The sequence below is a fragment of the Stegastes partitus genome, unplaced genomic scaffold, assembly GCF_000690725.1.
Source record: "Stegastes partitus isolate 25-593 unplaced genomic scaffold, Stegastes_partitus-1.0.2 Scaffold1617, whole genome shotgun sequence".
NCBI lineage: Eukaryota > Metazoa > Chordata > Actinopteri > Pomacentridae > Stegastes > Stegastes partitus.
Genome location: NW_007579348.1, coordinates 13,241 through 38,300, shown reverse-complemented (window position 1 = coordinate 38,300; position 25,060 = coordinate 13,241). Strand labels below are relative to the sequence as shown.

Genomic DNA, 25,060 nt, shown 5'->3' with positions numbered 1-25,060 from the left:
GAGACAAATAGAAGTCATCACCTTGAAACTACTTACCCAACAATAACCTTTGATGCTTTTCAGAGTTTGAACTTTGAAATGACCTCTCAGGCTTTGATGTGTCGATGTCACCGGCACTCGGCAGGACGGAGCAGAGGGACTTTATAAAAGGTCTGAGTGAATGTGTTGCTGTGTTATTGCAGATTGAGAGGACTGGAGAACACAGAGGAAACCCTTTTCTTTAGCCCATAATGGGTTCCAGTAAGCTGTGTCTGTTACTACTGCTGAGTAGCTACACATTGGCTCGTAAGTGAGAAAATTGTTTTCATTCAACATTATGTTTTTTCTTAATATTTTAGCAGCTTTTTGTGTAAGAATCACTTATCTGTGGCAAATTCTGTTCGTGAGGATATTCTAAATACCTTTGTCGCAGCAGACATTTTGACTTGTCTTAGTAGGACTGGATAATACCATTAATGATGACTATTCTGGTATGTCACTGAACCATGACACTGATAGTGAGTCAGCATGCACAATACCAGGACCATAAAACTGAAGGTGGAGGGTGGTTTAGCTTTCTTGTTTATATCTGTGCTTGACAATATGGAAATCTAGTCTGTGAAAAAAAGCCTGTTTGCGTGATAATGTGATTTACTGGGGCGAGTGTGTCGCCCATAATCCTCCTCAGAGCTACAATAAAACGCAACTGGACTTATTTTTTAGGGTCTTGAAGATGTTTCACTTCTCATCCAAGAGGCCTCTCTTGTTTAAACTGACTTGTGGGGATTCTGAGCAGTATGGCACTAAACCTGTCTCATTATTTCTCACACTCCATGTCTGAATGTGTGACCCACAAAATGCTTTCCGCAAATAGAAAATAAATAAAAACTGAGAACATATAAACTTTCAAAAAGCACTGCAAATATAAAAACAATCTGCATATTTTGTGTTTGTGGGCCACACATTTACACACAGATTGTCATTTTGCTCAGTATTGAGACAGATTTAGCTCCAGACCTCTGAGACTCCTCATCAGTCTAACTAAAGAGGTGTCTTGGATTAAGGGCAAAATATCCTCAAGACCCTAAAGGAAAAGTCCAGTTGTCTTTTACTAAAGCTCCTAGGATGACCATGATACCATTTATAATACATATAAAATATGTTACCCTGCCTTTTGCCCAGTGTTAGCTGGGATCGACTTCAGCCCTCTGCGATCCTCTATAGGATAAAGCTGGTATAGCTATGGATTGATAAACATTATGTTGAATGCGCTGTATCTGTTTGCTGTGTGGATACAATTAATGTTTACTGATGAAGTCTGTAAACTCACATTCATGTAATTTTGTTCAGTGTGTTAAGATTGCCTATGCTGGTGCTTTAAAGTGAAATAAATGACACCTGAAATGTACCTTATACACCTTTCCTTCACAGGACAATAAATACTTTTTCACGTTTTCAGTATATTCAACAGTGTAAATGAAACTTAAGTTTATTAATGACTTATTTGATTCTTCACTCTTTTTTGTTTTGCAGAGGAAAACAATGATAATAATGAACAAACTTCAACATGCCTGCGTAAGTTATTGTTTATTCATTGGCTACATTCACATTAAATTAAATGTCTGTGACCAAATCAACAAATCTGGCAACTTGCAAGATCCCTCATGGGAAATTTGTATTGGGTTGTTTTCATAAGTATTCTGACCATTTTGAGGAGAAAAAAATAATTGAAATTTGAAACTGTTGATAATTTGAAAAGCTCTAGACTCCCTCCCTCTTAGGGGCTCATGTACCTAGAAAAAGCTGAGTGTGTATGTGCATAGGGTCGACACAAACAGACACTTTGACCTGCTAACAGATCAATGGTGACTGCCAAACTGATAAACACATGACCTGTTTTTTGGCGATAGCAGCAGGGGCTCATGAACTCTTGCTCTGTGCTGTTTACGCTTTAGAACAATAGCTGCTGTATTATTTACCTGCTTCGGGGTTCAAAGATGGGTTGCCAAGTGATGATGTGGAAAACTGACTGTGAATTTGTGGTGAAGAGGGAAAATATTGATATAGAGAATATGCAGGAACATGAGCTTATTCCTGTCGGCTTGAAATAATACCACCACTGATCAGCACTTGGAGCTTCGTACATTAAGGAACACAGATTAACGACATGATACTATTACCTTTCTACAGTGGCATCCAGATTCAAGGCCCATAAAAAATATGTGTACCAGTACACCACAGAGAGCCGAAATGGTGTGGTGGGCACTGCCAACCTGAGAAATGGCCCCAAAGTCTCTTGTCAGGTACATGACTGTTTGTTTCCAACTTGATAACAGAATATTCTTATCTGAACCCCCTCACTGTGTCTCCACTGACTGTGTGTCTACTGTCACACATCTTTAGGTAGAGATCGAAGTCCCACAGATCTGCAGGTTCATCATGCACACCACGGGCTGTGTTCTCAGTGAGGTTTCTGTCATGGATCCCCAGGGCCAGCCGGTCTACAAGCAGGCCCCTGGCTCAGAGGCCTTCCAGGCTGCAATGGAAAAGTTAGTGTAAAACTTTCTTCACATGCAGAACATATTAAAAACCAGAGCATTTTTAAACAATGGCTGCCAGACATGGAACAAACTAGGAGCAGACTGCAAGTAGAGTTGAGGCTCATAACAGTATTTTGTCTTTAAAACCTACAATCTCTGCTTTTATAATAAACAAACTATCAAATGACGCAGTGAAAGCAGCTCAGAAATGTGAGTGGGGTGTAGCTGTACAGTGACAGCGGCAGGCAGCTGTCTTCAATGAGAAAGCCCTAAAACACCACTGTAGAGATATTGCTCAACAAACTCGATAAATTAAAACAAATAAATTCAAAAATAAGAAGCCCAGAAGACAGCTATATTTATCAGTGAGCTGGTGTCTCTAGACGACCTGTCCAGGGTGTCCCCTGCCTTCGCCCTAAGTCAGCTGGGATAGGCTCCAGCCCCCGACGACCCTACTGAGGATCAAGCGGTGTATAGATAATGGATGGTGTCTCTAGATCTGGAGCTACACAACTCTGATCTGCAGTGGCTGGCCTCACCGACTTCCAAAATGTTCATTGTTATCTTATGTAGTGTTTGTTCTCCAGCTGCTATCCTGAACTGAATTGAATAGAATTGAACATAGTGCTGCTTTGGCAGATAAAGAGTGAAATTTCGCTCAACTGTTGGGAGAGACCAAACACTGAACTTTGGACTAACAGAAGCACTGCTCCACATGAATGACAATGTTGCTTCACAACTTCTGGAAATGTAAACAAACAACTGTTAGATAACATGTTAACAGCTTAAAATGTGATCAAATGGGAATGACATGCATTTTGTTCCTGCTGCCTCCAAATGACAAAAGAAAAGTTGAATCAAGTTAGATTTCTACAAGTTGTTTTTTTTTTTTTCGATAAAAATAGTCCCTTTCTGTCGAGCCTGACTCACCAGCTGTTCTGCATGTTGTTTCCAATTCATTTAAAATGAAAAATTGAGGACAAGAGTTAGCTTTTCCTCTGATCTCTACATGTAGGTTAAATTGCAACAGCCACTGTAATACACCCTGGACAGCATAGCTTTGTTTTCCAAGAATAAACAGGAATGACAATTGGTGATAAATATCATAGAAAAACATCTGTATAGCTAGTAATAAACCCTTGTTTAATCAACAATGATAGGACTATGTAAGTCTTACATCTAGATTATCTTTCAATCAAATCTGATTTGTCTCCAGTTGCTTACCAAAACAATTGAAAACACCGTGGAGAATCCCAGACTCCCCCTTACAAGACTCTGATGTGCGATGCTGATCACTTTTCTCACAGGGCCGTCATCACTTTGAGTTGATTGGACATGTTTCAACTCTGGAAGTGCAATGTGCCACTGACTTGACTTGACCAATGTATTGATTTGTTCCGAGCTTCTGTAAAATTGGTTTAACGGAGCTCTGCAGGAGCCACTTACAACGAGTAAATAAACTGTGGTTTAAATGAGTCCAGTGGGTGCCAAAGTTGGGCACCAATTATCAAATCATGTTAACAGATACATGATCTGTCTTGTCTTCACCCAGGAACGCTCTGAAGTTCAGTGTAGAGGGAGTCACTAATGTGGAGCTTTACCCCGAGACGGATGAACCAGTCAACATCCTCAACATTAAGAGAGGAATCGTTTCTGCTCTCCTGGTGCCAATCCTGGAGGATGGACAGAGCAGCTTTATGGTTTGTATCCACTCACAACCCGAACAGGCTTCTCTAAAAAATGTAGTGCAGGTATTAGCAGAGCAACTGCACAACAGAAAAGATAATAAATTGCTTTGCCGCATGTACTTTAAAGCTAATATTGATGGGCTAAGCCTCTGATTTGTTAACTTTTATTCTCTTCCAGAGCACAGTACATGGCCAGTGTTTAACAGATTATGTGGAGGCTGCTAGGAAGGATATTGCCACAGAAGTGACCCTGTCCAGAGATCTGTCTCAGTGTGACCAGTTCTACAGCAGGGAGCTAGCCAACAGCCCTCTGGCCCTGCTGCAAAAACTGGTTGGTATTGTGGTCCATTTTATTTTGGTTAGGTTGTTCGACCATGACGTTAACTCAGAAAGTATCCAAAAAACAACAAATAAGAACAGTAACAAGTAGTTACTGGACGTAACTCCATTTCTATTAACATGTAGAAAATATAACAATGGAGGTTTGTTATGCCTATATAGGGAATGTTTCGTTCCTGATGATGATGTTAGAGAGAAGAAGACTGCTACTAAGGATGGCAAGTTGCTGCAGTAAAAAAAAAAGCAACTCATAATGTGATGGTAAATCGCTTATATAGCACTTTGTATACCTTAGGTTCTAATTACAATGTGTCTGTCAGTCACACACACCAATGCGCCAATGGCATGCAGTCAGGGGTTGACCTGGTGACCTTGTGATTAGTGGATTATTAGCTATTTATGCATTAATGTACTAATGCCTACTGAGTACTGTTGAGTTGAAAGATCAGTCTGCTGATGGGCGTCGCAGCTGGTGTGATCCCATTACAACATGGCCCGTAGTTTTGTCACTTTGTATTTCTAAATTCAGACTTCATAGAAAGTGATTGGACACTCCTTCCTGTTTTGTTCTTCAACCACTTTGCACATTGTTAATGATTATTGTCGTCACTGTAAAGAAGCGTTGTTTTGTGGAGGAAAAGACAACTCTGTCTTAAGTCTAGTGGCCTTAGGTCTCTAAGGTGCAGTTTGTGTCAAGCGTGTCATTTCTTTTATTAATAATGCAGTATTTCACTTTTCACGTTTTTGCCTCAGTTCAACTGTTGTACTGATGAATATATTGGGAGGGTATTTAACTTCTGTGTGAAATTAAAGATAAGTGGTTCCCTTATGTTAACTGCCAATTATTGGGCTTTAAGCAATTTACATTTTGCAAAAATGCTTTGCTATGTTCATTCAAAATTTCTCCTATTGATGTAGTCATAGTACAGCAACAAAAAGACACATAAACATTGTGGATTTTTGTCTCCAGCACAGCCCCATGTCTAAGCTGATTACAAGCACTCAAAACTGTAACTATCAGTTTGATAACAAGGGACGGCACATCACCACAGCCATGTGCACAGAGCAGCATGTCTACCTGCCCTTCTCCCATGAGTAAGTTATGAAACGACTGCATGTTTATACATATATAGTGCATTTTTATGACTCATTTTCTCATGTACCTTGCAGAGACAATGGAATGTCATCTGTGTTAACCCAAGAGCTGAGCTTTCAAAGTTCCAAGAGAATCAACAATAGAGTATTTGGTGAGTGATCATGTCTATAGTACCTGTCACGTGTAGCTTTAGTTCACATCTGCTTCCTAATCATACATCTGTTTTTACTGGGAAATGCAAAATTAATGTCAAATATGTGTGCACACAGATGTGAACCCCAGCCAGAGCAAACCACTCCACTTTGAAGACCCTGATGATAAAGCACCAGTCCAAACAAAGGATGCTGTTCTCAGCACTTTTCGGGACCTTGCAGCTTTGGCAGGTACAGACCAGGGTCAGAAGAGGACCAGCCTTTTCCATAAACTTGTGTCCAGCTTGCGTGTCTTGAGGAACGAGACTCTAACCCAGACGGTCCCTGAGATGAGGCAAACATCAGCCTGGCTCACCTGGCAGGCCCTGATCCAGTGTGGAACCCCAGAGTGCACCAGCGCCATCCTTCAGATCATTAGGACCATTGACGGGGTTTCACTGGAGGTGGATGCTCTCGTCTACGGGCTGAGCCTCCAGGCCAACCCTGATGCCCCACGTGTCCGAGATATGCTCAGCATGGCTCAGTATAAACAGAGCAAGGCAATCATGTATGCTCTGGCCAACACAGTCAAGAAGTAAGGAAAAGGGCCAGAATTATGGTTCTGTTTTTTGTAATGATACAAAGCTGTTGCCTTTATGCCTTGTTTTGGTTAATTGTGGTAACTGTTGATGTGACCGTGAGGGGAAAACACATTCTTTATCCTAATCACAGCATCTGATAATGTCTCTGTCTCTTGTTGACAGGTTCCATAAAGGAGCAGTTACTCCAGTGGTCACAGATGTGTCAAAATTCATGGAGACACTCTTAAATGACTGTTCAGGAGAAATCCAAGATTATGACTCTGATTTTCCTCCTGACCCTGCAGAGATTTCCTTCCTTGTACTGAGGGTACTAACAATCACGCAAGCATCTCACATAGTTTTGGCTTCACTGATGTGTCTGCTCTTGTCAGAAAACCTTGCTCAGGGTTTCAATGCCCCAGGTTAAAGCTTTTTTTTTTCTAATCTCCAGGTTATTGGTGTCATGGGTCCAGCCATGCAAGCCGTTAGCCCCAGCCTGATTTCCTCTGTGTTGAGGTGCACTAAGAAAACAGACATTCCGTTATCAAATCAAAAGGCAGCTATACAGGCCCTTAGGCTGATGGACATTGATGATGAGGTACAGTAACCCATGCACATCCCCACATTTCTTACATTCATGGTAGCATGACAGTAAACAATACTTGTGTTGAATGACTGACAGTTTTGTTTATTATTATTGTTATTATTTGCAAATTAGTAAAGTAATTAACTGAAAATTGAATATTGTGAAAATGTACAGTATGCACATTATATTCATATGTTGGAGCACACTATCATTACAAGACAACTGAGACCTTGTTCTTTGGTTGCCCACAGATCAGAAATGTTCTCATGGAGGTTTACCAGGACAATCAGAACCCTGTTGAAAAACGCTTAGCAGCCTACCTGATTCTGATGAAGAATCCCAACCGAGCCCTCGTTAGAGCTGTTGTTACCAATTTGGAGAATGAGAGAGACGAGCAACTCAAGAGCTTTGTGATCTCCCACCTGAACAACATCCGCAACTCTGATGAGCCACGCATGAATGAGTGAGTAGCCAGCCAGCATTTAGAGTGTCCCCAAAAAAAGGTCGGGCTTATTCATGACTTCAAATGTCAACTTTGTGATAAAATACATATCTTATTTTATATATGATAACACTGTATGCCGCTTTCCATGTTTCTGCGGGGAGTTTGCATGTTCTCCCCGTGCAGCGTGGGTTCTCTCCAGGTTCTCTGGCTTCCTCCCACAAGTCCAAAACATGTTGAGGTTCACTGGTGATTTTAAATTGTCTGTAGGTGTGAATCTGAGTGTGCCTGGTTGTCTGTCTCTAAGTGTAGCCCTGTGACAGACTGATGACCTGTCCAGGGTGTCCCCTGCCTTCGCCCTAAGTCAGCTGGGATAGACCCCGGGACCCTAGTGAGGATTAAGCGGTGTATAGATGATGGATGGATGTATGCCACTTACTTAGCACCAAACCACAGACAGACAAATCCAACTAGCTGAGCAGCTGGTACTTTTTTAAAATAGAAACTGACAGAATAGATCAGAATGAAAACAAAATTGAACACAGATGTTGCTGCTTCTGTTAGACATGGCCTTTTCACCTTTTTCTTCTGCCTCCAATGGGGCCAAAAATCAGTCAGTGTGTCAGCGTATGATTTCAGATAGCAGTGTTGCTGTACTGTCATGTTGTTCAGTGTTTACTCATTTGTTATTTGGGACCTAAAACTAAGTTCTGTAAAAAATATTTTTGCTTAATTCTTAAAATTTTCTATGGTTTCAGACCTTAGATTTTTTGTAATTTCACCCTTGAAAAACCACTTACCTGGGAGCCATTTTAAGGCTTGTACAATGACAAGACATGTACAATGATTAAATGGCTCCAGCAGGGAGCAGTTTGTAATATTTGGCCCTTGAAAACAGAAAAAGTTACAACATTTTTAAACAAAGGTAGTTATTGGTGTCCCAGAGAGGTTGTGTAAGTGTACATGTATATATAGATGTGTGTATATTTTGTACTAGAATTAATTGTAATTTCAAAATGTCCAAAATAGACATTTTGGACATTTATAGGAGCACAAAAACTGGTCTGCATCTGGGTCCGTGTGTTGTCGTTATATATGCAAAACTAAAAAAATCTTTATATCAAAATTTACCAATATATGAAGATTATTGTTCTTCTCTGAATATTATGTGAATGAAGTCTAACATTTAGTTCAACATAAAATTCAGTTTGAAAAACAATATTACAGTTTCAAAATGATTTAACAATTTATGCATGAAAGGGATAAACTGAAGTCAATGTAAGCAGTGTTTGTGTTTGTAAATTTTATGGGACATGGTAAATGAACAAGGAAGAGAAAGCTTTTGCTTTGAGTAAAAACAGAAATACTGTTGTTTTGGCACTGTGTTAACATGTTGCTTATTCTCTTTACTAAAGACTCAGGGAATACATTGACCGGGCCTTGAAAGACGAGCCAATGCCTACAAACAAGGTCTTTGATGGGACGTCACGCAACCACAAAATCAACTCCCCCTTGGGCTCAATACAGAGCAACATCATTTTCGATAACAGGGACACCCTTCCTAAGGAGATGATGCTGGAGACCACTCTAAAGGTTTTTGACTACAACTACGACATTTTTGAGGTATGATTTCAGGAGTATATGTTTAATATGTAGCATAATCATACAAATCAAATGTGTCAAAAGTATTAAAACATTTGAAATCTCTCACTTTAAGGTTGGGGTTGAAGGAACAGGATTTGAACCAACAATTGATGCACTTTTTGGGGATAGAGGTTTCTTCCCTGAATCCATCTCCAGAGCCCTGTACATGGCCGGAGACACAGGCCAGATGCTCAGAGACGTTTTGGACAGAATTGCTCCTCAGCAAAACAGAAAAAAGAGACAGGTGAAAAGATTTTTGAAAACACTATATGCTTGTTTATGCTGCCACATGAATGAAATCTTGTCTTTCCATCCTGCAAAACTACATTTATCTCACTACCAAGATTGCAAAGAAATGACGTGGGACTCCAAATCAGTATGGCAGCTTCATTTCATATGCATGGCGACTAAAACACACACTGGTAATCTCTTTTCAGAATCCACAAGATCATCTGAAAGCTATCACAGACAGTTTCCAGAAGCTCATGAACGATCTGCGTTTCTCTCCAAGACCTGAAGCCACTGCTTATCTTCGGCTTCTGGGAAATGAGATAGGATACATGAAGACCACTGAAATGAGAAAAATGGCTGAAACTCTGTTCATGTACTACCACGTCTTCATCAGGATTCTGCCTGGCTCGGTAAGATCTATTGTTTCTTAACATGAACTTCGCAATATTAATGACAGAAAAACATTTTTTCATGCAAAAACACCCCCGATATTCCTTTGAATTGTGGATCACATTGAGTTAGCCACAGTGACATTACCCTTTAGTTTGACTTTTTGAAGCCTTGAGTGTTGATTTTTGAAACTGATGAGGGGTGACTCTGACTGAAGAACTCAAGAACAGTGCTCTCAATTTGGTAGCCGTCCCAAAAGCACAAACTGCTTTATCATCTATTTTATTTTACAATTTACAGCCATTTAAAAAAAAGTCATATTTGATTTGATAGTGGACTATGATAGCATGATTTTTTTTTTTCACAATACCTGTTTTTGTTTCCAAAAGGCTTTTTCTGCATTGACATCTAGCACTGAAAATGAAGTCTTTGCCCACTATATCTTCATGGAGAATGCCTTTGCTCTGCCCACTGCCTCTGGCTTCCCTCTAAAATTCTCTTTGGCTGGTGTGTTTGCACCTGGTGCCAAAGGAGGCCTGGTTCCTTCAGCTATGGTGAGACAGCTGCTCTTCAAGTTAGGTTACAAGTAAAATAGAATCGTAAATGTACTTGTATGATTCCTGTGAATGGCTGTTTAAAGCTGCTCTGCTGTATCCTTCTTGTTGCAGACCGATTTGTCCTTTATGCCTTCAGTTGGGCTTGAATTCATCACCCAAATGGGTGTGCACATTCCAGACTATGTGGATGCAGGGATTGAGATGCACACAAATATGTACCATGAGAGTTCTCTCAATGCTAAAGTCAGCATCAGCAAAAACCAGATTAAACTGTCCGTTCCGGCTCCCAATTCGAACACTCAGTTGTTCAGCATCAGGTCAGTGTCGCCTCTGCCAAAAAATGCAAAATGCTTTCAGTGGTTCTTAGTATCATATTGGTCTCTGTCACTTTCCATCTCTCTCTGTTTCAAACACAGCAACAAGCTGCTGTCCATCTCGTCTGGTCAAACAAAAATAGTTCCATCCCTGGTGGAGGACCGGACTGACTCGACTGACTGCCAACCCTTATTCACTGGTCTGAATCTCTGCACAATAGTGCGTTATTCCAATGCTACTTCCACAGACCAGGCCCCTTATTACCCTCTGACTGGAGAAACCAAGTAAGTGGATGCTACTTCAGAACATCTGGCTTGGGACCCACTGGTTTGAGTTTGTTTTGGATTTATTTAGTGTCTAGCTATCAGCTGATATTTCAGTTACCTAATCATGACTTTACCCTGAACGATAACAGAGCCACAATTGATCATGTGTATCATTCCCTCAGGTTTGCGATTGAAATCCAGCCTACAGGGAAAGTTTCGGAGTACACTGCCACCATTACTGATGAAACACTCAGAGAAGGAAAAAAGGGACGTCATAAAGTAGAAACTCTGAAGCTAACCCTGAGAGCAGAAGGTAATATTAAAAGAAATAATGTTTGAGTGTGTATGTATGTAAGAAATTGTATGGGCCAGTCCAGTAGCCTAAAAAATTATATCCATATTCAGCAATAACAGAGGTCACAAACTTCAATATAAAACATTTCCCTTTTATTAGCAGCAACTACAATTACAGCACAGGTATATACTTGAGGTGGAATGCTCCAGAGTGAATCACTGTATGTCAAACGATCAGACCCATATTTATTTCTGCATTCTTTTACAATATATGTAATAAGGCTAAAGACAAGGTATGATCAAAAAGTTCCAAGACTGCACCTATAAAAACAAGGACTGTACCTGATTTAATTTTAGCTGTCATCTGCTTTAAAATAGCTACCTTGTGCAGCGATACACCACTGCCAGTGCTTCTGCCACGCTTGGAATTCTCTCATTCCATTTCCATTCTGGTCCAATTCTGTACGCATGTGAAGAACCATTTGCAATACATGCTGCATGTCTTCTATTGCATCTAAACAGTGACCCCTGAAGTTGAATTACATTTTGGGGAAGAGTAAGAAGTCATAGGGACCCAAATCTTGTGAGCAGGGTGGGCAGAGATCGACAATTGTATTATTGTGGCCAAAAAGTAGAGCTGTGAGTGTGTGGAATGATCCCGGTGAATCATCTTGGGCTGTTGACTACACAGAATGCGATATTTACTCTCAGCTCAGGTCTATGGTGACATCACAGGCGCACACCTATCAGTGGCCACAAAATCATATTTAACAAAGTTCCATGTATTGATCGCAGGATGTCACAAGAATCCTGATGGATGACAGTCAGTGCTCACATCTGTTGCAAGCAAGTGCAACAGGAAAATTCACCAAAAGTTTTGATCAACTCAAGTACAACTTTTGACATTTGGGCAAACCAATCTTGATGCCACCAGCTGCCACTGTTCCAGGTGATAAACGTTTATTAATGAGTTTCATTTCTACTGTTACCAGGTGAAGATTCAGTGGAGGCCTCAGCAGCACTGAAATACAACCGCAATAAAAATATTATCTCCACTGAGGTCGTCATTCCTGACTATGATGTGGAAGCAGGCATCAAACTGGCGGTAACTAATGGTGATACCAATGAAAAAAGGATGCGAGGTATCACCATTGATGTCACGAATAAGAACATCCCACAGCTGACTCTTGTTGGACGCACAAGGTATATAGTCACAGAAAGTAGCCAGAGTGAAATTTTTTCTATAAACAGTTGTTTCTGATAATAGCTAACGCTGAAGTTTTAGATGTGCTGCCGGCTTTTCTGAGACAAGAAGCTTGGACTGAATGGATGAGAAACACCATGGGAAATTAAAGTAATTAACAAATAAAGTTGCAGTCTTATCAAACTACATGTCCTTTTAAATGTAGACTCGACATGATGAGAGATGCCATGCTGCAACTCGAAATGGTCATTCCCTCTCTGAAAACTGATGCATCTGTCACTGCAAACCTGAAGAAGGATGAAGATGTGCTCCTCGACTTAGAGACAGTTATCCACCTCCCTGAGACATCCTACCAGCATAAAACTGCCCTAAAATACGGTAACTGGCCATTAATATCTGTAATGCAGAAGACAGATTGAGAACATTCATCAGTTGTGTATTTTGATGGTGCTTTTGATTTTTTTTTTTTTCACAGATATTGACAAGCTTGAACTGGAAGTGAAAACCGATCTTAACTCCGACATACAGAAAATGATACCCAATCTGGAGGATCATCACCGGCAGCTCCAACAGCTCATTGATAATATCCTGGACCAGCAAGTGACAAAGACTGACATGAAACTGCGTCACATAGTCACCAAAGGCATTGAGGTAGTGTTTTTTTTTTACATTTGACACTATATTTATCAACTTCAAGAAGAAGTTTCCAATACAACTGGTCTCTGTGATAGTTACATAGCACAGTATTTTATGCACAAAAATATTATGTTGAAATCTTTACTTACACACCAAGGAGGCACTGGTGAGTTTGTGGATTTGTAGATTGTGGTACCACTTAATGTTAGTCGCACTATCAACATTAAGTTGAATTTAGCACTTTAACAAGCATTGCACTCCTTTTGCTTTACTGGACTGTTGGGGTATAGTTTGAAAAAAAAAAACTAAATCATAGATCATCTTTGTTTTACACGTATTTCTCTTCCTTCTAAATTGCTGCTAGCTATCCTACCCATGAAGCAATTTGAGCAAAAACTGTTAGAAATTTGGACAAAAATGCACCTGATTTTGATTTAGTGTTTGTCTTTTGATGAAAATGTTAAATTAGTTTTAGTCAAATTTTAGTCATTTTTTTAAAGCACAGTTTGAGTCATTGGAAACCCAAGCCTGCCATGACATACATGGTCTTTGCAAGTGTGTGTAAAACTTTTGTTCCTAACTGTAAATGTAAAATTTGCTCAAAAACGGTAGTGGAATGGAAATCACCACTGATACCAAAACTGATGACTTTGCTGCCAAGTTTATAAAAGAGTTTACCAAGTGTCATAAAAAGACAATTTTTGATTTCCAAGCAGATAATATAATGTGTGAAAACACTATGAAGGCGACAGAGGCCACTTCTACTTATGATACAATCACCTCACTAGATAAAAGTGTCCACTTGAAGTTTTTGGGTTTCGCCACAATTTTATTTATTGGATGAATCCCCTTTAGCTCCCTCCAGTGGCAGCTATATATATATATATATACAAACAACAGGTCCTTCGACTTTTTTCCGCTACACACAGGCACTAGTCTGGACTTCCACCTGTCCTGCACCTTCTATTTATAATAGAGCACAATTGAGCACATTGCTTTTCCTCTTCACTTGTACTTTACAGTATTGCACAGCTTTGACAGTGGCTCATACCCTTGGCTCTTTAATGCTTTATGCTTTTGTATAATGTGAGATGTCATTTTCTTCACGTCACTCTGAAGGCAGGTAACATATGGCTGGACAAACTGACAGCAAGCATGCCCTATCTTGCAAACCTGCGAAGTAAGAGGAGCATCTCCGATCTTACCTTGCCAGCCCTTCCTGACAAACTGTTTCTGCAATCGTAAGTGTTTAACATTGAGCTCAAGAAATTTAATTTGCTTTCAGATGTTAATGGAAACATTTCATCTGATATGTTGTATTCTACATCAACAGTGACAGTTTGCTTCGATACCAGTTCAACAAGGATAAGATGGCAATCTCGCTTCCGCTTCCACTTGGAGGCAAAAAGTCAGAGGAATTAAACATTCCAAAAACTCTGTCTCTACCCGTCATAGATTTACCAGAGATAGGCCTCTATATCCCAGCCAACAACTATCCACTACCATCATTCACTATACCACCTTCTTTGGATTTCACCGTCCCCCTTCTCGGTCTGGCTGAAGCATCCACCAAGATCAACAGCAACTTCTACAGTTGGGAGGGATCCATCTCTGGGGGCAACAACACTGTTGATGTCCCTAGCTACGTTGCACAGTACAAGGCCACTGGCCAGTCACCTTTGAACCTACTCTCATACAAGCTTGAAGGTAAACAAATCTTTAAAAATAATTCTTATAAGTTAATATAGTATACAGTATTTAAGTGAAGTTGCATGTTGTTGTTTTTTTTTATATTTTCTTAGATAAAAACAGACGCAATTTAAGATTTTGAAAGACTGGCTTATATATTTACTGATAGTTACTTTAAACATCGCAGTTTTGTGAAATTGTGCTTCTACATGTAAGGATATCTGGAGCTCAGAGCTACATCTTTTCTCATGCTTTTACAGACAATACATTACAGATAAATTTTTCTGTCTATTTCAAGGAGCCGCAATGATGTCAGGAAGAGCTGATGATAATCTCAAGTATCTTCTGAATTGTTCCTTCAGCCATAGCCTCATTGACACAAGCGTCAGTGTCTTAGAAACATTAAGAGTTACAAACAAATTGAATGCAAGAGCTAATTATAAGCTTGAAGCTTCTAGTCCAGTGGGTTTGCAAGCCTCTCTCTACTACTCTGCTCAGTCAACATCAACTCTAGATTCAGATGAAGTCTCAGGAGATGGTACTTTGGATGGATTACTTAAAATAGGTTCATTTTACGCCAATAGCTCCTACACTCAGAGCTACAACCTGCGTCCAATAGATCAAGAAGGAAGGGGAGAGTCCACCCTGCACTTCGACTCACCATTCCTCAAATTTCAGAACATGATACGTGGAGTCTATGCAAATTCTGAATTGAACATTGTGTCCAAAACCAGCGCCCAGAAGGACATCTTCAAACATGTGGCAGAGCTCAAGTATAAAGATGCACAATTGATCCTAAAGTGCAATGCTGTTGCCACACCCATGGGTAAATCACTAAACAACAAGGTGGAGCTTGGTGTATCCAGCCAAATGGCCCTTGTCAGAATTGAATCACAGGCAGACGATGCCACAAAAAGGGCATACTCACTTATCACAGGGTCCCTGGATTCAAATGGACTTGAATTAAACTCTGAGGGTTCCTTCATCTTTGACACAGGTCGTGGATTGCATAAGGCTACTGTAAGAGTTGGAGCAAATGGTCTGACCACAAGTGGAACTAACAGCATTCAGTGCAGTCCTGTGACACTGGAGAATATCTTCAGTGGTGCCATCAGCAACGATGGAGCATCCCTGGACTCCACAACCAAAGTGATGGCTGATGAGGGCAGAGGAGAACTGAATATTAACGGTAAAATCACAGCTGCTGAAGCCTCCCTGTATGGCGGCCTTAAGGGCCATGCATATGATGCAGCCACAACAAACGACATGAGTATTGTACTGAACAGAGGGACTCTGACCTTCACTGGCAATACAGAGGGAACATTCAAGCAGATGAAAACAGAAAATAGCCACACACTGACCCTCACTCTGTGGACCTTTAAACTCCGCTCCAAGACCAACAACTTCGTCTGTGAAGATATTTACTACAAGCAAGACACCAAGGTTGATATGAAACCATTTGTTTTGGCATTTGATATGACAAATGACCTCAAGTTTTATGATATCAGTTTGAGCAATGAAGGCCACACAAGGCTTGAGCCAATTAAGGTGGATCTCAGTGGAAGTACGATGGGAGCATATGGAGAAGAACACAACATTAAACATGCCTATGAACTAAGCTACGACAATATGGCTGGTACACTGAAATGCAGCACATCTGGAAATGTAATGGAAGTGCAGCTAAGTCACAACTGTGAACTTGAATTTGCTGGACTTTCTTCAAAATCAAACTGTGAAGCACGGATAAATTCTGAACCTCTGCGCTTTGACAGCACCATTCGCACCATGGCACTGCCTTTCAGCCTTACTATTGATGCTCTTGTCAACAGTGATGGAGAAATTGATCTACATGGAAAGCACAATGGACAGCTGTACAGCAAGTTGCTAGTTAAAGCTGAGCCCCTAGCTCTTGCATACTCACATGACAGCCGGGTATCAACCACACATAAGCCTCGAGGTAGGGAGATTTCCACTAATTTAGACAACAAATGTGAAGGTCTCCTGACTCCAAGTGAACAATTTCTGACTTGGAAAGTAAAATCTAAACTAAACAACCATGCTTATAACCAGGACATCAGTACTTACAATAATCCTGAGAAGGCTGGATTCGAGTTTTTAGGAGTAATGTTGACAGACATATTCAGCAAATATAAAAGATCAGCACCTGAAACACAAGAAATCAAAATGTCAGGATCCATAAAGTATGACAAGAATGGTGACTGTCATATTATTGAGATTCCATTCATTGAGAGCTTTCCTGCTGCTTTTGAGAAGCTCAGGAACACACTTGTACAAGCCTTAGAATCGCTGCAACAGTTCATCAGCAACTTAGACATCAATCAGCTAATCACTGATTTCAGAGCCAAATTAGACGAGATACCAGTTCAAGTGAGTGATTTCATGCAAAGAATGGACTTGGAGAACAAAGTTGATCAAGTAAAAGTAAAACTTGATTACTTCATTAATGAGTTTGCTGTAACAATGGATGACTTGGAGCATGCAATGAACAATTTGAGAGACAATTTAAAACTTACTGTAACAGATATTGCCACCAAATTTAGAGACCTTATCTTTACAATTGAAGAGTATGTCAAATCAGGACAGCTTGCCGACAATATAACAAATGGACTTTCATACATTGGGAATTGGCTTCAGACCTTTGATGAAAAATATAACATTAAGCAGTCATTTGTCAAAGTGCTTGATGTCATCGAGGACATCATCAGACAAGTTGATTTACAGAAGCTGAAGGACAGCAGTGCTGCATTCCTGAGAGAGCTGGATTCTAAATATGGCATCTTGGAAACAATCAAAGACAAACTGTCTAAAGTAAAACAAGTCATTGACAACTTTGACATCAACATGTTCTTGCAAGATGTAACGGACTATCTTCTCTCAATTGATTGGGCTGCATATGTTAGGCAGCTATCATATACAATCCCGTCCTCAGAGATAACAAAAGTAATGGAATCTATGAATGATGTTATTGTCAACTGGATTGACGAATATGAAATCTCTAACAAATTCAATGCAGTGTATTCCTACCTTAAGGATCTGCTTTTAAAATATGATCTTGATGATATATTTAAAGATTTAATGGATCAGGTTGTTATTCTTGTGAATGAATTTAAAATTGAAGAGACAGTGCAATCAATGGTAGAAGCTCTGAAAATGATCAAATTTGAATTTGTTTATGATAAAGTGATGCAATTTCTGTACAGTGTGACAAACCAGCTCAAAGCCGCTGACTTTAAGAAAAGCATTGATGACCTCAATGAACGTATTTCTTCAATGGTTAAGTCACTGAAGGAATTTGACTACAATGCATTTGTTGATGAGACTAACAAGAAGATTGCTGAGCTAACAGAATATATTAATCAGCAGATTAAAACATATGAGATTGTGGAAAAAATAGAGGCTGTTAGGGACTTTTTCAGAGAGATCCAAAGTTCCATCTTTACGTATTTGGATGAACTCAAAAACACAAAGGTGGCGGATGCTCTGAAAAAACTGAAAAATGTGATTGACACTGCCTTCTACAATGACATTAAACTGAAAGTGCAGGATATGCTTGAGGACATGAGGCAAAGAATCTCAGACATGGATATTAGAGGTGAAATGTACATTTACCTCCATAGAGTAAGCGAATCCTACAGCAATATAGTTGCCTTCATTTCTACACAGTTCGATCGACTGATGGAGAAGATCCGAGAAGTGGCAAAGGACAATGACATCATTAACCAGATAAAGCAAGCTGTAGATAGAGTTCTAGACAAACTAAAAAGTGCTGAGATTGAAGTTCCCACTTTTACTGTTCCTCTCACTGACCTTGTCATTCCAGCATTTACAATCAACCTGAACAAACTGCAGGATATCAGCATCCCATCTCAGATTTCACTCCCTGAATTTACCATCCTCAACTCGTACACAATCCCTGCCATTACCATAGACTTTGATGAGATTAAAGCTAAAATACTTGCAGTCATAGATGACATAAAAGAATTTGAAATACAAACACCTGACCCAGAGGACATCTTCGGTGACTTAAAAGTTCTGTACTTATCTGAACTACCAGATCTCACCTTTCCAGAAATAACTCTTTCTGAGATAAAATTTCCAGCCATCAACATCCCTAAATTAGACTTTATCGACTTCGAAATTACAATGCTTCCTATTCCAGAGATCAAAATTCCTGAAGTTCCAAGTGATATTTGTATCCCAGTTTTTGGCAAACTGTATGGAGAGTTTAACATTAACTCCCCTCAGTACACTCTTGTAACTATGTGGAAACTTGAAAACTCAACAACAACATTGAAAAACCCACAGTTTACAGCCACCATTGCTTCTAATGCCAAATCACCCATTAAGCCCCTGGAATACACTTTTGAAGCCACAGCTCAGTTGGAAGCTCCAAGAATGAAGAAGTTGCTATTCACAGAGACAGTGAAAGCTAACCATATGGCTTTCTCCATTGATCATGAAGGGTCCTTGACACTTACTGGTTCCTCTGCTGAGGCTTCTGCCAGGACTACTACAAAGGCCACAACCCAAATGTACACAGCTGACTTGATCAATAATATGAGGCTAACATTAAAAAATGGGATCTATGCAGCCATAGACACAACCTACAACCACAACTTGGACATCCCATTCATTGAAGCTTCAAGTCAGGCATCAATGAACCAGAATATAGCAGCCACAATGGAATCTGGCAAAATTAGTGTGAATGGTGAAACTACTGGTAATGGAAAGTGGTCTATTCAAGACAACTCTGATGAAGGTACGCACAAAAGTAATGTAGAATTTAACGTTGATTTTAACACGGCAAAGTTAACTTTTGCTGGAGAAACTGACTGTAAAGCCTTAAAAGCAAAGCAAACACTGACTGCAGAATCAGTGATCCTAAGCCATATCACCGTTGAAGCAAGATGTGAAACTGAAGCTCCATTTGTCAAGAAGAGTATTATGGTTGTAAACGGAGAGGCTCATATTGGGGACTTAAAAGTTGCTCTAACAGCCTCTCATGATGCTGAATTTACTGAAAACCTCATTGGATCCATGTCTAACTCGTTGGCATTCATTATCCATCCATTTGAGATTGTCCTTGATGTTAAGAATAAAGTAAACTCCAAGATCTTCTTCCCCCTCAAGCTCACCGGTAAGGTGGATCTCCACAATGACTATGGTCTTTTATTAAACTCTGAGAAACAACGTACATATTGGTTTGCTTTGGGAAGATTCAATCAGTACAGGTATAGCCATAACTTTACAGGAGAAAACAATGAAATGGACATCTTTCTCCTTTCTTCAGTCAATGGAGAGGCCAATTTAGACTTTCTGACTGTTCCTCTCTCAATGCCAGAGATAACCATACCCTATTTTGAAACAAAAACCCCTGAGGTCAGAGACTTTTCTCTGTGGGAAAATGCTGGATTTAAAACCTTGCTTACGACTCCTCAACAGTCTTTTGATATGAACCTGAAATTACAATATCACAAGAACCCTGATGCTCACAGCTTTGAATTATACCTTGAACCAATCTACAGTGCAATCAGCGACAATGCCAACATCATCCAGAGTCAATTTGAAGAATGTAGAGACAAAGTAGTTGCCCTTCTAAAAGATTCATACAACCAAGCAAAGTTACAGTATATAAAACACAAAATTGACACTTCTAGTCTTCCTCCAAGAATCTTCAGAGTCCCTGGATACAAAATACCAGTACTGAACATTGAGGTTTCTGCTTTCAGGGCTGAGATGCCAGCCTTTAGCTACTTTGTTCCAAAGGAGGTCAGTACACCCAGCTTCAAAATTCCAGCACTGGGTTTCTCGGTGCCATCCTATACCCTTGTGCTGCCATCTTTGAGGTTTCCTGTCATCCATGTTCCTGACACTTTAGGTGAAATAAAGCTGCCCACTTTCACACTACCAGACATTCAGAATAATATTGTGATCCCAGCTATGGGTAACATAACTTGTGACTTCTCCTTCAAATCCCCTGTGATTACCATAAGCTCTTATGCAGGCCTTTACAATCAGATGGACATTGTTGGTCGGTTTAGCACCTCCTCATCATCTGTGTTTGACATTTTGAACATAAAAATTGATGGTACCACTAGTTTGACAAAGAAAAGAGGAATAAAATTAGCCACGACTGTGTCCCTGGAGCACAACAACATAGAAGCAAACCATGAATGCGCTGTTAGTCTCAATAAAAGAAGTATGGAAGCTGCTGTAGCCAACAATGCAAAAATCAACTTACCTTTCCTCAATCTGGAACTGAATCAGGAAGTCACTGGAAATACCAAGACCAAGCCAAATGTTTCTTCTAAGAAAAAAGTGAAGTACATGTTTCACATTCCTCTGATTGAGTCTCTCGGCAAAGGAAACCTTGAAACAATGTGGGAACTGGAAGCACTATCTTCTTATGTGTCATTGGAGACCATGACCAAAGGGAAGTCGGACATAACGATGATGGACATTTGGAATTTTGCTGGAGGTCTGGAAAATGAAGCCACTTTCTACCTCAATGCAAATGGCCTGCGTACAACTGTCAAGACTGCCTTTAATTCAGACATTAACAAACAGGAGAAACAAAAACGAAGCTTAGACAACAATGTCTTCATGTTTGACTTGAATAACAACTTGGCTCTTGAGGTTTCCTTGCGGCGAATATTTGCAACGATTGATTACGCAAGTAATAACAATGTGGATTTTGCATCTATCCAAACAAATGGAAAACACAATCTTAAAGGAGAACTAGATTTTGTTCCTTTAACAACCTTGAAGACTGCACTGAAAATTGATGCAAGTCAGCCAAGTAATTTGGGTGATGTTGAAGTCATTCAGAGCATCAACCTTGCTATTAGCTCAGAGAAGCAGTCTTTCACCTGGAGTTGCAAGGAACAGTTGGCTCCCCTCATCTATGCTTGCAATTTACTCATGTCCAATGATGAATCTGAAGTTCGCATGGACTTGGCTGGATCAGTAGAAGGTCATCTAGCATTCTTGAAGTCATTTAAGCTTCCTATATATCAGAAGACCCCCTGGGATGTGCTCAAGTTTGATCAGGTCACAAATATGGACCAATTACAATTCTTTGAAATTTCTTCTAGTATTGTATACACAAAGAGCATGGATGGCTATGATTATGCAATACCATCTAAACTATTTGAAAATGGTGTCACGTTTAGCATCCCTGAAATTAGTATTGCTGTGCCATCTTGGGTAAAAGCAATTCCAGACTCCATAAGAAAAGCAGACATGAGATTTGAAAACCCTAATGTCCCTGATCATATCACTCTTCCACCTGCAATCACATTTCCAGCCTTTGATGTTCCATTTACCACCTTACATGTGCAACCGTTTGAAATTGATCCTAAAAATCTTCACATCCCTAAGGTGATCACCACCAAGGAATTTGAAATCATTCTGCCTGGCTTGCCAATACTGTCAGTTCCCAGTTACAGTATTAACACAGAGTATCTACGAGGGAAAATGTCATTCCTTTCATTCAAGATGCCGCAGTATGAAGTCACAGTCTCATCTTTCACTCTACCAAAATCATTTACAGTTGGAGAACACACGTTCAGTCTGAATGATATCACAAGCCAGATTTCAAACTTTGAACTGCCAACCATAGTCATTCCAGAGCAAAAAATTGAAATCCCTGAATTTGCTCTACATCTGCCATCAAGTGTGTTCATCCCAGTTTTTGGTGCCCTTGGTGCCACTCTGAAGGTTTCCTCCCCTATTTATAATGTGTCAACAACTGCCAGTCTGGAGAAAAGGGACTCGAATCTTATAACTTCGCTGAATTCCATTTGTACTTCTACCATGATCTTCTTGGAATATGACCTTTCTGGTAAGACTGGTGCACATTCCTCTTTATTTGTTATGCCGACATTTGTGAGTTATTAAATCTAAAAATATTTTGTTTTGCTTATGTTTCCTCAGCTAGTGCAACCATTGGATATGATAATGGAGTAATTAATCTAAATGGGAAGTGCAGCTTGATTCACAATGATGTAAATGTTGATTGGCAACATGTTCTGGCACAAAACCTGAGGTATGTGTACGCAGTTTTATTTTGTACTTTAGATTGTAATTACATTGTAAATCTGGATTTGTTGCATATAATCTCAATTCTTTAATACAAAAAGAAATGTTAATTATGATTAATAATACTACAATCATTTTCTTATTTTAGGTAGGAGGTCAAGTTGCAGCTGATCTTCTTACCTTTGGTTGAGGATAAGTATTCACATACTCTGATACATTTTTTTTTTCTTCTTTCAGAATGAAACGTCAAGCCTCTCTGACTGATGCTATGTAAGCTTTTTTTTTTTTTTTTGTCTCTCTATTTTTGTTGTTTGTTTGGTTTTTACCAAGGGGATTATATTTTGGACTGCAAGGTGGCTTGGTGGTTAGCACCATTGCTTCGCAGCTAGAAGATCCCCGGTTCACATCCCGGTTAGGATGCCCAGGATCTTTCTGCGTGGAGTTTGCATGTTCTCCCCGTGCAGCGTGGGCTCTCGCCGGGTTCTCCGGCTTCCTCCCATGGTCCAAAAACATGCTGAGATTAATTGGTGATTCTAAATTGTCCATAGGTGTGAATGTGAGTGTGCTTGGTTGTCTGTCTGCTCTGTGATAGACTGGTGACCTGTCCAGGGTGTCCCCTGCCTGTGTTGGCTGGGATCGACTCCAGCCCCCCACAAATCTAGTGAGGATTAAGTGGTGTATAGATGATGGATGGATGGATTATATTTTTGCAAATTTCCAGGGTTCTCAAAACAGTTCTTGCTTGTACGTTGATTAAATACATACGAGAAAATATGTCTACCAACAGCAGTTTTTCTGTTCTAAAGGGAGTCTCGTCATACTCTCAACGTTGACGTCACCAGCCGAACATTTGTTGATGGGAACTTCCGCTTTGCTTCACGCAAAGATGGCATCACTGCATCTATGTCTTCTCCATCATCTGGTTTTCTTGGATTACAATTTCAGCGGAGGTCTCCATCGCAGCTGTATGGAAAACTGTTCAGCCGCTACCTGGTAATATAATGCATTAACCTCTTTCATTTCATTGTGTTAACAGCAAACAAATTTTAAATTTACAGATTGACTGATATTCTATGTAGTGTAGTGTGGCACTGTTTGAACTGTTATTTTTCTAAATTCCCTCCATCAACCACAGTCCTCTCCTGACAAGGACACTGACGTTCTTACTGCTAAAGTCTCTTTGAGAAACTCGGACAAGTTGGTCTTCCAAATGTCATGGAATTGGGACTTCCTCCATGATGCGATTGACGGCACCAAGGACAGGATTCCTGCTGTGACTGATGCTGTGCTCAAGTTCATTAACAAGTATCATACCTACCACTTTGGCTTTGACGTTAACCGTGCCGGCATGAAGATGAAAAACACAGTTTCTAATGTCATAGAGAGAGGATACCATGAGGTTCCTATGTCTTTTAACACACTGCAGGATTTAGTCCCCAGCCTTGCTGAACAAGGGAAAGACATGTACAGGAAGGCTTCGGACGGCTTGATGTCCATAAATGTGCAGGACACTATAGACAGGTTGATTTACGAGGCTAGACAAATTATGAAACACACTGAAGATAAAATTTACATCTTGATAGATGCAGTCACACAGTTCTTGAGAAATACAAAGGTTACAGTCCCCGGATCAGAAAGACAGGTCTCCATTCTGGAAATGTTCCAGCAAACCCGTCAGTCTGTATCAAGAGCCGCTGAGAGGGCAATCCAAAGGTTTGACAGCCTCGTGGAGAACATTTCTATATACATCAGAGAAATCGAGTTCACTATACCCGGAACTGATTATGTTGTTAATGGAAGTGAGATCATGGATAAACTAGAATCTGTATATAACGAGCTACGACATTCCATGAGGAGGGGGCTCAGTATGCTTTACAATACAGTTGCGGCTCTTTTCCGGGATATTATTGAAAAGGTTGATAATTTCGTCACCTACCTAAAACATGAAAATGTAAAAATTAATTCTGAAGTCGATGCCATTTATGCAAACATTGTACAGTCTTCAAAACAACGCACTGGGGATGTAAAGAGACATGTTGCAGAGTACAAAGACCTTCTCAAACTGAGGATTCAAGAGGCTTATGAGGCTCTAACTATGGAACAAGTAAACAACAGTACCAAGGAGCTGATCGATATTTTGCAGTCACATCTCTATGGAGGACTTAATGAAGGTGTAGACCTAATGAGAAGGGCGTCCCAGAGCACAGCACCATACATTAGAGTTAGCAATAAAAAGGCGGACATTGAAATCCCTTTACCTTTCCGCTGGAAATCTTTTAGCGAGTGGCCGAAACAATTCAGGCAGTGAACTCTGCCTCTGTTGATGAAATGATTTCATTATGGCTCACCAAATGTAAAATAAAAATGAAATATAAACTGTTTTAAAAGTGT

The 25,060-nt window shown here is 40.0% G+C and overlaps 1 protein-coding gene across 1 annotated transcript; it reads left to right on the top strand.

Moving 5' to 3' along the window:
- The first annotated feature begins 230 nt into the window (after window positions 1-230).
- Window positions 231-25,041, top strand: apoba (apolipoprotein Ba). The gene is made up of 29 exons (XM_008300978.1): window positions 231-240; window positions 2,170-2,282; window positions 2,383-2,448; window positions 2,491-2,528; window positions 4,072-4,219; window positions 4,386-4,538; window positions 5,517-5,641; window positions 5,717-5,793; window positions 5,912-6,368; window positions 6,538-6,682; window positions 6,806-6,952; window positions 7,192-7,403; window positions 8,798-9,005; window positions 9,100-9,270; window positions 9,464-9,667; window positions 10,037-10,201; window positions 10,316-10,521; window positions 10,621-10,803; window positions 10,968-11,098; window positions 12,072-12,282; window positions 12,489-12,661; window positions 12,759-12,934; window positions 14,039-14,160; window positions 14,253-14,626; window positions 14,907-22,472; window positions 22,565-22,676; window positions 22,907-22,939; window positions 23,476-23,662; window positions 23,805-25,041. Exons 1-29 carry the CDS (start codon window positions 231-233, stop codon window positions 24,975-24,977), a joined length of 13,086 nt encoding a protein of 4,361 aa, XP_008299200.1. The 3' UTR covers window positions 24,978-25,041.
- The last annotated feature ends 19 nt before the right edge of the window (window positions 25,042-25,060 follow it).